Source organism: Crassostrea angulata, chromosome 2 (genome assembly GCF_025612915.1).
Source record: "Crassostrea angulata isolate pt1a10 chromosome 2, ASM2561291v2, whole genome shotgun sequence".
Taxonomy (NCBI): domain Eukaryota; kingdom Metazoa; phylum Mollusca; class Bivalvia; order Ostreida; family Ostreidae; genus Magallana; species Magallana angulata.
Window position 1 is genome coordinate 25937820 of NC_069112.1, and position 17378 is coordinate 25955197.

At 30.9% G+C, this 17378-nt stretch overlaps 1 protein-coding gene and 1 long non-coding RNA gene across 2 annotated transcripts; both read left to right on the top strand.

Annotated features, from left to right (window-relative positions):
• The first annotated feature begins 7812 nt into the window (after nt 1-7812).
• LOC128171816 (uncharacterized) lies at nt 7813-9781 on the top strand. Its single transcript, XR_008242146.1, has 3 exons — nt 7813-7931; nt 8594-8676; nt 9692-9781. It is a non-coding gene; the product is annotated as an uncharacterized LOC128171816 (long non-coding RNA).
• Nucleotides 9782-14652: 4871 nt separating this feature from the next.
• LOC128171795 (uncharacterized) lies at nt 14653-16983 on the top strand. Its single transcript, XM_052837583.1, has 3 exons — nt 14653-14938; nt 15099-15272; nt 16814-16983. The coding sequence occupies exons 1-3, from the start codon at nt 14653-14655 to the stop codon at nt 16981-16983; spliced, it is 630 nt and encodes a 209-aa protein (XP_052693543.1).
• Nucleotides 16984-17378: the final 395 nt, after the last annotated feature.

Consider the following 17378-nt stretch of genomic DNA (forward strand, 5'->3'; position numbering starts at 1 on the left):
ATCAGTTCTAAAATTAAAATTACATCACAATAAAATGTACATTAACCAGTTTGCGACAGTATGATAGATACCAATATAGGATATATCCCATTTCCCCTTCCTCATGTTTCACCGGTATTGGACTTAAAATACATCATTTATTCATGAGCCAAAAACAAACAAGGCAGCTTTGGTATACTATGAACATGTATTGACTATTCTATTACAGTTATTGCCGAGATGAAATATATTATTCTCCAATATACCACGAATGTCCTCAGTAAATCTTCAGATCAGATAAACGTATTTGTCTTGCACTGGCTTCAAACCTTAAACAAATTTTAAAACTATGTCAATTTCACGTGTTAGTTCCAGTGAAAACGATATGCATTGCCTCAAATGTTTATTTTTAAGAGATCAATGCGGCTGTTCCTAGGACCTCCCTGGCACATTTTCACTGCGTGTTTTACATAAAATATATAACGTGTAATAGTAATAATCGTATTATATTGCCCTTAAAATATTAGGAATATGAATCAAAGATATTTTACAAATAAGTAAAGAGCATTTAAAATCCAAAGAAAAATTCTGTCGTCTGCATGTGGTTCCTTCGATCGTTACACATTACTAACAAAACCATTAGGGTTACACGGAACAGCTGATAGAAGTATAAAATTACGCGTACATTTGTGTAAAATGAGATTTAAAAAAACCAGGTTTTTTTACAATTGAAAAAATTATGTTGTTTATTTGTATTTATGTCATGGACAATACCAGATATAGATTGAATATTTATAGATGGTATTTTGCAACCAAACTAAACAAAATAAGAACACACGTTATTGTCATACTTAAGCACCAAGAGGGCAAAAGGATTTCATGTCTGAATCCTTGCGTTTGCATTCAAATATACACCGCTGTAATAAAAACTACTCGCTGAGGCATACGCCATTTTTATGTAAATAGCGGGAAAATTCTAAGAGTTTGTCGTTGCTGTTTATTAGTGGATTCTCGTTATTCGGATCATAAAACATAAAAAAGGTATTGATTTTGTCTTTATTTCCATTCAATAACATGATTTAAATGCTACATCTTCTTAACTATACTATTAGACGAATTAGAAAGGTATTTGAATTATTGCTCCTTCAATATTACATTTTTGTCATATTTTAACAAAAGCTTTCAAAACTAGTAAACTGACAATTTATATATATAACCCAAACTGTGTCCAATAATTAACATATCATATTATTTTCTTTTCAGATACACACGACATACATGTATATGGAGAGGACGACAATCGATCATATATTTTGGCATTGCTTGCGGATACTCATTGAATGCCCTTATTAAAAAATCCACAAATATCAAAGTGTGTTAAAAATCGTGCATATCGGGTCACTCACTTTTTAAATCAACAGGTGGCATTTAAGATTTGATAACCAAATAGAATTAGCTCGTTGAAGCTTTTTATTACATGCTTAGCTATATATACGAAACATAACACTCTTGTAGTAGCTTTGTCATAAAACACTATGTATCATTACGCCACATGACGTCATAATTAAACATTACGTAGTTTAAGGACGGAGGCTTTTCTGGTTTTAGACTTGTCAAACGTAAATTTGATTAATTCTTCATTAAATCAAGATGAAAGGAAATGAAAATAGTATAATTTTCTTTCTTTTTTACTATCATACAACTTTGCATAGAAAAAGTAATCAATGTTTAGAATCTAAGAAGGACTATATTTTTGGCGTAATATTGGCGTAGGAAAATATCACATGTTTCGCAATTCAGAATTGCTGCAGATTAAAGAGTCTGTTTTAGCGTCTTAAAAACAGTAACATTAATGTTGGATTTTTTTTTTACTATTGTGAACTAATGATATGTTACCTAGGTTTCAGAATATGTTTTTAAAATATGATTTGCCTATCAAATTACATTTTTATAAGTTTTTTAAAACGCCCATTCTATACATTGATTTTTGCAAAAAAAACACTAAATCGGTTTTTCTCTTTTTTTAAATGGTCAATATAATAGCTTTTCTGTCAATTTATATCTTTATATAAAGTCTTCATAATACATAAAAATCAGAAATATTTAATATTGGAAGCATAAAAAAATAATCAAAATTTCTTCAAAATTTAAGAAAATTAGAGGAAATGCGGGCTAAGCAATATCAATTTTAGTTTAAATATTTATTCCAATTTAGCAGTATAAGCTGATAGACATTCTGATACTCTATCATTTCATTGACGAATAGAATCTTCAAATCTTAAACAAATGTCTTTAGAACTACAAACAGCTACATTTATTTTTATCATCCTTTATATTTAGGAAAAAGGTAGTGACCTTGACCTGACCTTTATGCGATAACAAAAAGGTCAAATTTGATTAAACTGATAGAATCATTTGGTAATATGATCCGTTTGACTGTGTCAAAATTTCATGAATTGCTTATTATAAGAAGTATGTTTGTTAATGAGAAGACTCCTTCCTTAAGTCAATTGATTGAAATTAGATAAAAAAGTTACAAATAACAGCTGAAGGTCTAAAATTGTGATTGTGAAGCATTTAACGCTGTTTTATAAACATTTATTTACCTCATTTGACATTGAGATGAATGTGTTGTGCAGCTCAGAAATACTGTAGATTCCTAATTAACCGCGAGGAATTAATATCTGCGTAAAATGGCGAAAAGCACCCTTTGCGGATTTTAAAATCTCGCTATTATTTTCTAAAAGTTAAAAACTATAAGAACTGAGGATGGAAATACCTTGATCGCGATTTTTTATTCTCGCGATTTGATCCGAAACTGCGGGAAAATCACACAAAATCACACAATATAGATACCCTCCATTTTGTGTCGCTCAATTTTTATGAAATTATTGCGTTATATGCTTCAAAATTGATTCGTAATGTAATTGACTAGTAATGACAAATGACAAAGAAAATGTAACTATATAACTTTATTATTTGAAAACAATCTTTATAAACGTACCTAACAGTCAATTTGCAAAAAGAAAGATAAAACAATAAATGATAATTTTCACCCGGTAGTAGAAGTTGTTACATCAAAATGTAATATAACTAAAAGTCAAAGATCAATGACTGAAATATGACCAACATTTTACAAACTGAAATACTGTATACAGGGTTATTTTCGCCCGTGTTATTTTCGCAATTTTAACAATTGCAAACGGTTTTGCCGCGTCTTGAATTCGCCTAGATGCAGTTGTGTTTATATAGATATTATTTGTAATTCAGAATTCGCCCTGTCTTAAATTAGCCCTTTGACAACGAGGGCGAAAGGGGCGAAAATAAACAGGGGGCGAATATTTTTCTGTATACAGTAATTTGTAAACATTTGCGAATCATTTATGAATTTTAAACGCTACCACAAGACTTCTGTTTTTGCACGTTATATTGTGATACAAAAAATATATCACTTTTGTAAGGGAATGAAAAATACATCATTTCAACATGAGCTAAATACAAACAATGAAGCTGTGGTCTGTTGTGGAGAGAGCTCGATCACAAACTACGGTCGCCGTAGTTCAACTAAAATGAGATCAAACTCACTTAATTCCGACTAAAATGAAACCGTAGTCTAACCAAGGTAGAGACTCTGGTCTGTCTCTGGTCAGGTAGTTTAAAAATGGCGGCGGCAAGCGAAACCTCTAATTTTTGCTTTCGTTAATCCGCCCAACATGCAATATGTTAAATTTGAGCGCACACACATGATTTGTACAGGGTGTAGTCCTTTTTTTTCACGAACAATAAAATCATTAGTAGAAATTAACAACTTTGTCATTAATTTAGCCAGACTTCGAAAAATATGCGTTCGAATGCAGACAAGCGCACCATACGTTTTCCTCACTACATTGTTATTACTCTAGTTAATGATCGAACTCGCCAGTAGAAATGCTGATGCATAATTTCGAGGTATTTTTCCGAGCCTGTGGGAAAGGCCCGAGATGTTGCGATTGCTACGTTGAGACAAATACTGTATATTAAGTTATTATCGCCCGTGTATTTTTCGCTCCTCCTTTCTTGCAAACAGTTTCGCTACGTCTTGAATTTGCCCAGACACCGTTGTGTTTACGAAGAGATACATTTGAGTCATTGGTATTCACACAGGCCTAAAATTTGTACGCAGACATGTTTCTCCCATAATTCTCTGTCAGAAGATCCAGCTATTCCGTTTTCTGTTTATATTCTCGACTAAGAGACTGGGACCGGAAGTAAAGAATAAGATTGAGGGACATAAACATAAGCAGTCTAGATGAGCGAGACGCTCGCTAAAGTCTAAACGGTGGTCGCCTGGATAGAACTGACAGGGTTCTAAGTTCTTATCAAATAGTTCAGACTGAAGTCAAGGCATATGGGAGACACTGGCAGGTCTTATCAGTGCAGACACGTAGCATCAGGGGGAGGGGCAGAAGACGTCATGACTGAAAGTTGAATGTCGCGTAAATTTGATCGGAAAGCATATAAAATAGTTTCAACATTTAAGTAATCTAAGATCCCTAATAAAATATTTTTGTGTGATTTATTGAGAATTGATCAAAAGAATACATGGAGATATTCGTTTTATCAATTGCATCGTATTCGCCCTTTGGTATGCAAATTTGCTTTTATTTCTCGGTCAGGCTTCCCTGTCTCGTTGTTTATGATTTAAAAAATCCAACTAGAAAAACACAACTTCATATACTGAACTTCAAATTTTACATGTATCGCTAGTTTGATGAATGCTTAAATTAAAAAGAATCTCGCGTTATGTGTTGTTTTGATGCAACATAACGTTTTCCATGCGAAATGAAAAAAACTTGAGAAGATTTATAAAAACTTTTAAAGAGTTATTCATTATTGAATAACAATTTAATTGAGGAAAATATAGGATTCTAGCAGTGATTTTGATAAAACTGAGATGTTTTGCCTTCATTTGATATGTTTATTATTTTGTGGAAACCGCGGGTTAGTTTTGTTCTCATTTTATATTAAGCTATTTATAGATGTCACGTGATAATGCACCGATGTGGCAGTAATGTACTATCTGATTTTATTACATTGATATTTATTACAAAGGATGATACTAAGTTTTTAATCTGCAAACATTCTTATCTTAGTAAAAGACGTGATGTTTACAAGAAAGAAAAGTGAAACTCGGCGAAGCTTAATTTTTCCATCCTTAATTGCATGAAGCATTTATTTTTCGGATATCGTTAGTCCTATTTCACACCAGATTTTGCAGACAAAATAGAATACCGCACGATGGCAAAAATTTGGTTAAAAATCTTCTCCATTTTTGACGAACACGATTTGAAAAAAAGAGTGGTTTACAATTAATGCACTAATCGATTTTTGATCTGTAGTTTCTCATTATAAAGCTACATGGCAAACCAATTTAAAAAAAACAACAAAATAAAAGGTATATTGATACAGTTTGCAACGTAAATTCAGAGCCCAATATAGGCCATAGCACATTTCCTCTTTATCCGGTTTCACCAGTATTGGACTTAAAATACATCATTTATTCATGAGCCAAAAACAAACAACAAGGCAGCTGTGACATACTATGTATGTGTATTGTCCATTTTTGAAGCTGATGGTTTGATTCGATGTAAGGTAATAGATATGATAATGAAAAAGATACCTTGTTTTTAAAGAATATAATACATGTAGCAGTATAAAATTAAAAATAATTGAGTCTATTTGAATTTTTGTCATGGACGTTACCATATATAGACTGAATTTTTATAGATCGTAATTTATAACTAAATTAAACAAAAGAACACACGATTTTGTCATACTAAAGCAACAAAAAAGCAAAATGGGTTTCATGTCTAAATCCGTGCGTTTGAAATCAAATATCACCGATGTAATAGAAACTAGGCGCTGAGGCATACGCCCCTTTTATGTAAATAGCGAGGACATCCTAAGAATTTGCAGTTGCTGTATATTCTAATAAAGTTACGGTAAGGTTATTTTTCCTTATTCTAATGTTTCATTTTCCTTTGCGATAATAATTTGCGATTGACTGTTGAAATATCCTTCTCAATGCAGAAAGTTATTTTTTTCAATTATTTTGAATTATTTTTTATGTAAAAGGGTTAGTATAAATTTATTTGTTGAGTTTTATGATGATAAATTTTCGTATGATTCTAAATAGACTTTTGTGTGCCCTTTCATACGGTTTTTTGAAATTATGTTTCTAAAGCACAATTATTATTTGTTTGTATCTTAAAGATAATTTTAGAGTATCTTCAAAGAAACAATCATCCCTCATAAGATGCGTTAACTTAATACCAGCATGGGAACACGCTTAAAGTCGACTTCTTGTTCGCATGCTACAAAATCTTGCGACGTGACGATACATAATAAAAATATTGGGGTGTTAAATGTTCCCATGTTTATGAAACATAAAACTAAAAATATTTTAAATGAATTGCTTAATAACGTTGAGACAGCAGTTTGCAGTCCCAGGTATGAAATAAAAATTTGAATAGACGTCTTAAGAGCTGCAATGCCTGCCAAATTAAAAAAAAACCCTGCAATTTTCGGCACACAAAATAATATATTTGATCTACAGATCTGCAGCTAGCATTGTTACAACACATTTTGAAAAATTACGCAATTTGGAAACTTTTATTCGAAGTGTGTTAATTTTGGGAACCAAGTCAGCGCACTTGATCGTCGATATTTACGCACGAAAAAAATTGTTCAGGGTTTAAAGGGACTTGGACACGATTTGAGATCAAAAATTTTATTTTTATTTTTTATGTATAAAATGGTTTACTGGTGCATTTTAAATGATTGGCCAAAATATTGAATGTTAATGTCAAGGTAAAAGCGAGATACAGAGGTAAGAATTGATAGTTATGTAAACAAAGCTCGAGTCTTATAGTTGTTTACAAAAAATGTAATGTAGAGAATTACCATTTCTTAGACAAAATGACATGTAAAAAACAATTTAAACTAATTCAATATCTTCATATATACTATTATCAACAAAAGAAAGATACATTTGATTGAAACTTACACCAATACAACGCATATGTATAAAATGACAATATTCGAGCTTTGTTTACAAAACAAAGAATTATGAACGCTGTATCTTGCTTATAACTTGATATTTGACTTTCAAATTTTGACAGAGCATTATAAACTTCTATATTTATCAGTATAAACAGTGAAAATAGAAAAATATAACTTGAAAATTTTAAGTCAAATCGTGTCCAAGTCCCTGATAATGTTATAAACAATATTCGATTGTTTTAACCATGTTAAGCTCAATAGGATATATCATCATAATAGGACAAATCATCATAGTATCAACAAGTTAGAAATTCAATTCTAGAAATTGTGATTTATACATATTTTTTCAAAGTGCGTTAAGTGTCCCGATGCTTAAAAAGTTGATGAACCTTCAGTGCACAATTTTGAAAAAAAAATCAAAGTGGGCCAACTTGGCCCCAAATTTACCGCACTTCGAAAAACAATTTCAAAATGCGTTGATTTGCTCCAAAATTGAATGCACTTTGAAATATTTTTTCAAAGTGCGAAATTTGTCCAAAGTGCGTTGCCACAAAGTATTGATAGCGACACATGGTACCGATGTATCATGATCATTTAGAATTTTGAAGCTGATTACCGATGGTCATAAGAATTCAACTTTTTGAAAATAAATTTTACCTATCTGCTATTCATTGCAAAATGTTTATAGTCAAGAGCATAGACGAAAAACTAAAATAAAATTATAGGGCACGCTGAGATCAATCTTGGGTTCAATGCATTTGCGTTGAATATGCTGTAAGGGGTAAAAGGCGGCTAAGGCACCAGGTAGATAAATATATATATATTTTTTTATATTTTAGATGAAGTTCGTACTCTTGATTCTTATATCATTTGTCTTAATGAACGTTGCAGACTCCCTTCCAATGCCACAAGTACGTATGTTAATATCTCTGTAAAATATTATCATTTTTTGTTCAGACAGGGCTACTAGTAAGTATTTATCTGTACTTTTGACTAACATTATCTGGTTCCTTATGCTTCAATTTCTTAAAATACTATAAAACATCAGAACAGAAAAATACAGCAGATACACATACACTTTTTTGTCTTTTAAAAGTCCCTAGCATTTTGTTATAGCCTCTATGTTCAAATCACGTACTATTTAAAGCAACGTTTGTTATAAAAATACAAAGGGCGTTCAATTTGGAAATAAATCAACATGCTTTTTGCCATAGTCTTTTTGAAAAAAAACCCTATTTATAAAGAAATTAAAATTTAATTAGATGATTTGATCGTATAGTAGTTAATTGTCGAATACCTTATCAATAAATTGTCGGTATGCTTATGCAAAGGCTTTAAGCTTCCAGGCTTTATCCAAAAAAAATTTGAAAACAATTTAGTCTTTCGTTGAAAACGGATTACATTTATAGATAAGACCTTTTATGTAGCGATTTGCACTTTCAATTGTTTCAACACTGGTTCTGTGCAGTCAGCATTCATTATTACAATGTACTACGTTTTGCACTTAAAGAAGCTTGATAATCATTTATCAGAAAATGAAATAATTATATATTTACTATATATTATATAAAAGAGGAAACTACCAGATGGTTGTAAGAAGAAAAAGGATTGTACAATCGACCCATTGTCGGATGTTGATCAAGAGGACTTCGTAAGGTATATACCGTATATATCCGTTTTTTTCTCGTTACAAAAAAATTGCCAAAATTGAGAAAGTTTTTTACGCTTTTTTTATGTGCGTCAGCCATTTTTGCAATTTAAAATGTTTCTTAAAAAACGATAAGGATATAATTTCTGCGAATCCAATAATTTTCGATTTAAAAGCGATCGCGAAAATTAGATAATCACGAAATTTACCGTACATTATTAATCATGCACGACAACCATCATCGTGTTGAATAGGAATATGTAGCTTTTTGGTCGAATAAAGAACCATTAGTGTTCATTTTTAAAAAAAATAGATTATAAAATTCATTATTTTGAACTTTTCAAAATATTTTTGATAAATTGTTATTTTTAAAGTACCACTTATGATTAGTAAATGAGTATAAATCATTTGGTTTGTTCGTAACAGGTGCAAAACAGAATGCTTTAATGATAGTTAGTGAACAAGGTTTAGATATGTGTTTAAATGACGTTATTTCTTGTTTGATTTTAAAAGCTAGGCAAACTCTTTTAGAGGATGGTTGATAAATGATAAATGAAATTTAGTGACAACAACAACCAATTGTTAGAAAATAAATAAATAAATAATTTTTTTAATTTCATTTGAATGAGTTGCAATTATATTTTTTTATCTTTCAAAAAAATTATTGGAGTCTGGTGGTTCGGATAATAAAACATAAACTATTTATTTTATCTTTATTTCAATAAAAGATTAATATGCTACACTTTTTTTTTTTCAAAACTAAATTTATTTATTAGATGAATAAGACATGTATTTGAATTTGCTATTCAATATTACATATTTGTTATATTAAAACAAAACCTCCCAAAACTAGCTAGTAATCTTACAATTTATGTAACCTACACTGTGTCCAATAATATGCATTTGAATAGCTCTTTCAATATTACATATTCGCCATGTTAGATCAAAAGCTCCCAAAACTAGTAAAAGTACAATTTATGTAACTCACATCGTGTCCAATAACTAGCATCTGTTTTTTTTCAGAAACAAAAGACGACAACGACAATGAGATAACGACACTTATCGTAATTATGCATGTACTTGTTTTACGATTCAAAATTAAAAATTGCGCAAACAGGGTCGGTCAATTTTAGATCAACAAAAGACATTTAAGATTTGTTAAGCAACTAGAAATAGCTTTATAATGTTTTTTAAATACATTTTAAGCTCTATATTTACATTTGCATCAAGGTAAAATCTTTGACTGAAAGCAGACTATAACTGCTATCACAACACAAATCACACCTATTGTTCTATACCCAATTATCAAATGTGTGCAAAACGGGAACACACCCGTTAAATGAAGGTGAGAAGGTAAAATGAATAACGTGCGTTGGTGCGTTATGATAATTTGTCCGCTCAACTGGCGGCAGTTATTGAGACGACGACGTCAAAAAATAAATTATTCAGTGCTTATATTTTAAATTCCCTTACAGATGAAGTCAATTATTTACTTCAATAAATCAATAAAAATTGCAGTTCACTGAGGTAGTAAATTAGTAACAGCAAGAACAGTTATATCATAAAACCGTTTAAACTGGTTATCACATTTACTGTTGAGATCATTGAGCAGGAAAATATAATCCATAAAAAATACCTTTTTGTTTTTGGTGTTTTGACACTATGAATGAAATATATTTTGAAACCGATAACATAGAAATCACTGTTTCGGAACATGAAAATCAATACGAAGTGATTAGTTGTTGCATTTAGAGGCATTTGAAGATCACAGAATTTAATGGAAAACGCAGTAGAGTTTGAATAAATATAACATGTCGGTAATTTTAGCAATTCTGAAGTTTGCCTTATTCAAACGTAAATATAAGTAATTTACAGCAATGTTCAAAATTTCATAGGGTGTAAACTTGGTTAGTAGGTGATCAAATCTTCTGAGAAACCCTTCGGGCATCACAGGATTTGATCACATGACCAACCACGTTCATATCCCGATGAACTTTTTATATTGCTGTTTATTTTTTAAATGTACGAAATTCACCAATCCTTTTATGACTTTTTAATATCACACTGCATTATTATGCAACATGACGTCATAATTAAACACAACGTAGCGTAAGTCGATGAATTGACTTAGATTGAAATACTAACAAAAATACAATTGAGAAGTCTAGAGTTATAATTGTCAACTATTTCACGTTTTTTGGATGCAATTTTTCGTTCATAATTTTAATAAAAATGTATTAAAAAACGGAACAAAATGTTTGTTTAGCGTGGAACCTTTTTGAGTAAAACTGTTGGCGGCTTGTTGTGAATGTGTTGTATGTCTAAAAAATATGATGTTTCTGAATTAAATCAAAATTTTTAAAAAGTGATAAATTCAATATATGCAATCTTTCATGATTTGCAATGGTATACGATTTTTATCCAACCCATTGTGTTTTCTACTCCCGAGCTAAAATCAAATTATATGCTTTTCATTAAACCAGCATCGCTGAATCAGCCAGCATTGCCTTCTTTTAAGGACACCCGAGACGTTCCTTAATTTTATTTGATTTATTACCCCAGATACCTAATGAATAACATGAAAACCAAGTTATCTGAGAATAGTTTATTTGGCGTTCTGGCTGCGGTGAAATTATGGGGGCTACCGCAGGGCCGCCCCCAACAAAAGCAACAAGCAAAAAGCAAAGCAACACACATTAAGCAAACATGATGTAATCAATACGCAACTATGACGTAATTATGACGTCATCAGCAAGCAAATATGACGTTATCAATTATCAATAAGCAAATATGACGTAAATATGACGTAATCATGCACTTGGTAAACACAAGTGCATTAACGTTCTAATAAATATTTTAACCTTACTTAAGCCATATATATGATATAAGCAACCTTGAATGACAAGTAAATGGACAAAAATTTTCACATGTGCATATCCATCATTATGGATTTGAATTAGGATCAACTGTCCAATATGACGTCATGAGCGTAGAATATGTGTCAACTCTTCCATTTGTGTTGAGGTGCGGTCGAAATACGCCATATGGATTTTTTCACCGCAACGTTATCCAGTGTAGCCGTTTTGATGAACCAGTGCACAGCTGCAATATAATAAAAGGAAAACCACAGCATTATACGCTCTAAAAGATTCACATGAACATAAAATCTTGTAATATGTAATTAAGTAAATCATGCCAAGTAAGAACAAAGACCATGTGCATTCTAACAAGTATGGGTAGTGGGTGGGTGGGATAAAAAAGCAAGATTATGTTAAAAATTATTTAGCAAATTTACTACGTCTTACCTAATCCACGATTGTTTCAGAAAGGGGATTATTCTAGAAGGGAAGTAACTAATAAAAAGACACCCGTTAAAACCCAACCCGATCGTACTCAAAATTTCTGGCTAATAGTTACTGAGATAAATGCGCATATCTGAGACAAGCTCCAATATGCGATATTATTCTTTTTTTTTTTTATTAACATTTAAAGTCATAAAGTTTAAAGGAACGAAAACAAATTTCCTACCGAGATTTATGATGGGGATTTTTTTTTTTTTTTTTTTTTACATCTTTCTACATTTGAAAGTACTCGGGATATCTCGCTCAATTTTTCAACGTTATCATTCAGGCTTATTTGATGGCTGATGCAATGAAAAATCTTCCTAGACCTTCTACCGTTAAACGACTTAGCCTCAAAGTAAAACACAAATATGATATTATTTTTATCGACTTATGTGATGTAAATCATCTTCTTTTTTTTTTATCTATTTCAGGGTTAGTGTTAAAAAATCATCGGTTATTCTCAAAACGTAATCCTTAATCAAAACATACAATTAAGAATTGTTATTTTATATATTTTTTTCAGAAACCTTAGAAAAACCAGAATATAAACGAAGGTTCAAAATTGATCTTCGCGGATTTCAAGTCATTCAGTAAAAGAATTCAAATAATATTATAAATATAATATAAAATACAGTTTAATGTTTGATCTATGTTTGTCTACTCTTGGTTATGTGGATTATTTTACATATGGATATGTTAATGGGGTGTGCTCGTTCATGTTGGCGAATGAAATAAAATTAAAAAAGTCTTATTTGAAAAAAGACTTCTGCAACAAAACTTGATACATCTCTAGACGCCTCTACAGTCTTATATTACATAAAAGAGATTTACTTTTGTTTTGGATGATGTATACGAATTTAAATAATATTGTAAACAAATTTCTAGAAAATTTTCGTTCAAGTTGAGCCCTAGCAAAAAAAAATTTAACATATACTCTTAAAATAAGAAAAATTAGGGCTTTTTGGACATAACTGATGAAATGACGATAAACAGGTCGATATCTAAGACAAATATACGTATGAATGTTTAAACAGTACCAGTATTTTAACAATACCTAATGTAACAGCTACTGTAAATCAATAAAAGCTGACTCGTCTTCTAATACACAAATTACAAATTACTAATTAAAAACTAATTATGATGGCAAGATCATGGTTAGAATACTGTAAATTCCTAATTAAACGCGAGGAATTAATATTCGCGTAAAATCGCGAGAAGCATCCTTCGCGGATTTTAAAATCTCGCCATTATTTTCTGAGAGTTGAAAACTATAAGAAATAAGGAGAAAAGTTCAACGTTCGCGATTTTATATTCTCGCGATTTGGTAGAAACCAGCGGGATCGCGGAATTAAGTACTCGCGTAATATAAGGAATTTACAGTAGATAACATGCCTTTATTCATATGATTTAAGCTTATAGTCTGTACTTTTAGGGTCAACAGTGTAATAAGTGTGCTGCAGTATAGCTGTTCCGAAACTCGCAATATAAATGCATGCGGAAGACCAAACATTCAGGTAGCTGCCACTAGATAAATTATATGGCAGCCGCCAGATAGTCATATGGTGCCCACAGAAACTTATCTGATGTCCGCCAAATAAAAAAAATGGCATGCCTCAGATATTATTTTTTATCTTGCACCAGTGGGCTTCCGTATCAATGTCCTTTAATCATAGAATTATTTTACCCCTTTTTATTGCTCTGTTAACCCTTAGTACGTAAGGTTTCATCAACAATAGCTGTCAACAGAAAGCTGCTTACATGTATCTTTTCGATTTTATATAACACCAAGTATACCTGATTTATCAACATTCTTGAAAGATTTTCATTCTGAACATTTTGATTAATTTTTACTGCGCAGTCATTTGAGTACATGAGCTCTTGAAAAAAAAGTACATTTCATTCAAACATTATAAAAATCTATGTAGATACATGTATACTCTTAATTTAAAAAAATGTCCCTCGTTCCTTTTTTTAAACCGAACACTGATTGTTAGGTGTGTAATTTATTTTAAAAAATCTTGCTGAGTATTTTCTATTTAATAACATCACTACTTCTTGTTCATCAATATCTTTAACGATTTTGATTTTAAATTATCCTCTACAGCTTTTTGGAAAGACAGTTTTAATGGAGTTTAACAATAAGTTTGGTTAAGTTTGTTGATAAAGTGTTTAAAATAGATATAACAAGTAATTAAAGTAAGAGTGTTTGTTTACAATGTTATGTAATTCAACAGCAGAAAACAATGGTCCCCTTTTAATGTTTACCTTGCTTTAGTTATAATATCTGAGAGAAATATTTAAGATTGTTTTTACATCCATCTTATCTTTCATTCTGAAAAATTCACACGAACATGACAAAAGTAAAAAAAAAAAGAAGAAGAAAATGCTGCTTTGTTACAGAAAACGTCAATGAACTTGAGACATTTAAACATCAAAGAGTCTAGAAATGTCTAGTTTCGAGTACCTTATAAATAGAACGTTTTCATAACTTGAAAAACCGAACCTATATTGAACTTTTACTCATACAACTATAAAAAGCTGCTTCAAAGTTCTTCAAAGAACTGCACTTAAAGCATATTAAACGCTGCAATACTCATATTAAAAACATTTCTTTATGCGTGGTTCATTAGAGATACGGAGATGTTACTTACGATATATGTAGCTTTATTTCTGGTTGTGCATATTATTCACAACGAAGCTACAGTCGTCAATGACGTTTTTGCTGTTCGAACAAATGATTATCCGAAATCTACGTGTCACAGAATTTCTAATATAAGAAGTAAGGGCCAATGTCTAGGAACATGCATAATCTCGGTGGATCGCAATGTCATGATCAGCCACGATGAATCTACAAACACCTGTATGTGTTGCAATGACATCACAGGAAGTAACATAATTGGTTCAAATTGGAAATCTTATGTCCCACGTAAGTATTTCCTTTTTTTTGGTCAAAAAAGGTTTAGACTCAGATTTCAATGCTGTTTTCATTGGGCAATTTTCTAGCGATTCAAAAATAATGTATCATAATAAGGTTAAAAAATTATATTCTGCTAAAAGTGGTGATATATTAGCTTGGTGTTTTGAAGTGCCCTGTGCTGAAGGTTATGCGACGTTTAAGTTGATGTCATACGAAATATGTATGAAGTATATCCCAGAGCCAGTCTCGTATTCAACAGCCCAGGCGAACTGTCAAGCTGAAGGTGCCGATCTCATAAAGATTGATTCCCAGGAAAAGTACAACATATTCAAGGATTATCATGGTATGTTTAGATTATGTTACTATATTTTAATTAGCTTGAATTGAAGGTGATGTGATAACTTTACGAAAACAAAATCTTTAGTGATAGACAATATTCGGTTTGATAAAGTTGTAGCATTTATCAAAAGAATATAATGTTTTGCTTCTAATTTTATATATAGACAAGATTGTTTTTGATATCATTAAATCAACTTCAGATTTACATTTACTCAGGGATTCAGTTTTTTTTAACATTCTTTTAAACGTTCAACATCTTAAGTAAAAAACTGTTCTAACAGACAAAATAACAATGCTTTTCGTAATTATAGTTTTCTTATTCATATGTTCATTTTTCTGAAATATGCAACGACAAAGGTAAATTTATTTTAAATAAAAAATGACTTAAATTTTCATTGCATTTTTTGCTTGAATATTTTTAAGGCAATTTATTCCCAAAGAATTAGTTTAAATGATATTTCATGTACTATTTTGCACATTTGGTGTTGGTAAAATAACGATGACATTTTGGATAGCTATGTGATGCGCAAAAACATTGATGATTTTATTTCATTTCCCATGTAATTTCACCCCAACAGAATGCCGACAATATACTGTAAACTTATGACATTTGGCTGTGTATTCTGTTTACCGTTCTTGGCGGAAGGCGGCTTCCGCTAAAATGAAGTACATTGTTAAATGCCATGAATATATACACTAGAATAGTTACATTCAGGAATACACTAATTCAAATCCACGTGAACTTGTTCAAAAACTATTTGAAGCCAAATATTGTGGAAGCTAAATATAATACGTTTACAGTAGGTAAACATAATATTTGGTGTAGAATTCCTTTTAGAAAGGTTTTCTAACTACGAATGAAGCTCATAAAAAATAAGTCAAATTACAAAAAACGATAGATGACAATTTGAATTAAATAAAAATCTAACTTTGGCGTTAAATTGATTTTTGCAAAACACGTTTTTATTGTTAACCACCCCTCAAATGTTATAATCAGTGATAACTAAAAAAAATGACTGTAAAATTTTAGAGATGTTTACCAAACATTCAGTTACTACTAGCAAGAAAAGTAGATATTAATCTTAGCTGTTCAAAAGTGAATTTTAGCACTACTATAGTAAAAATAATTTCTTATTTTAAAAAAAAAAACCATTATATTTAAAACAACATTACACCACCACAACAATTTTTCCCTTCACAAAATAATGTTGAAAAAAAAATGTATTTTTCATTTAAAAAAAGCGTGACAAGATAGGGAAAACACTACGTTAATTGTAAAAAAAAGTTATTCAAAGGTTTCGCCATTTTTAACAGACATAAATTATTAGTTATGAAGAAATCAAAACAATGTTTCATAATTCAATATCGAAGTAACAGTAAGTCACATATGCTTCTCTGCTATCTAGTCCGTTTTATATTTACAGAGTACCATACAAATGATACCGTTAAAAAAAAACAATTTTAAATCATGTCAACTTTAGTACCAATCGCCAGTTATGATCTTATTCAATGATAATGACCATTATTTTGATAAATTAAATTTAGTTCCAATTGCCAACAATGAAATACTCCAAGTCTGGGTTCAAGGGGAAAAGGTTGGAGGTCAGTGGCAGTTTGATGACGGAACTCAAATACCTGGCTTCTGCCCCATCGGTATGACTAACGAAGCGGACGAAATACGTCTCCGGGCACGGGGTACTACATTGTTCGAGTGATTAGACGAACATTATAACAAGGGACATCATTATTCCTGCGAATACCGTCGTCTGTTATACTTCAATAATTGATATGAGATCAATAAACGAAATTCTGCAATAATTTTATGATATGTTGATGTCACTGAAAAATTAAGGCTAAGTACCGCCATACTCGAATGTGTCTGTCTGTTATATAGATACATTTGTTTAATGTAAAAGTGCTGCTTGTTTGGTTTGCATATTTATTGTAGATTGAAATATTATACATCAATTTTTCCGTATATCATATTTTGCTTGATGAGCATATAAACATGCAAAAATATATCATATTACTCTAATAAGCGTTCATTACCAAAAACGAAGATTTCTCTTTTGAAATGATTATTGAAGCATACTGGGTTAAAGGACAGGAT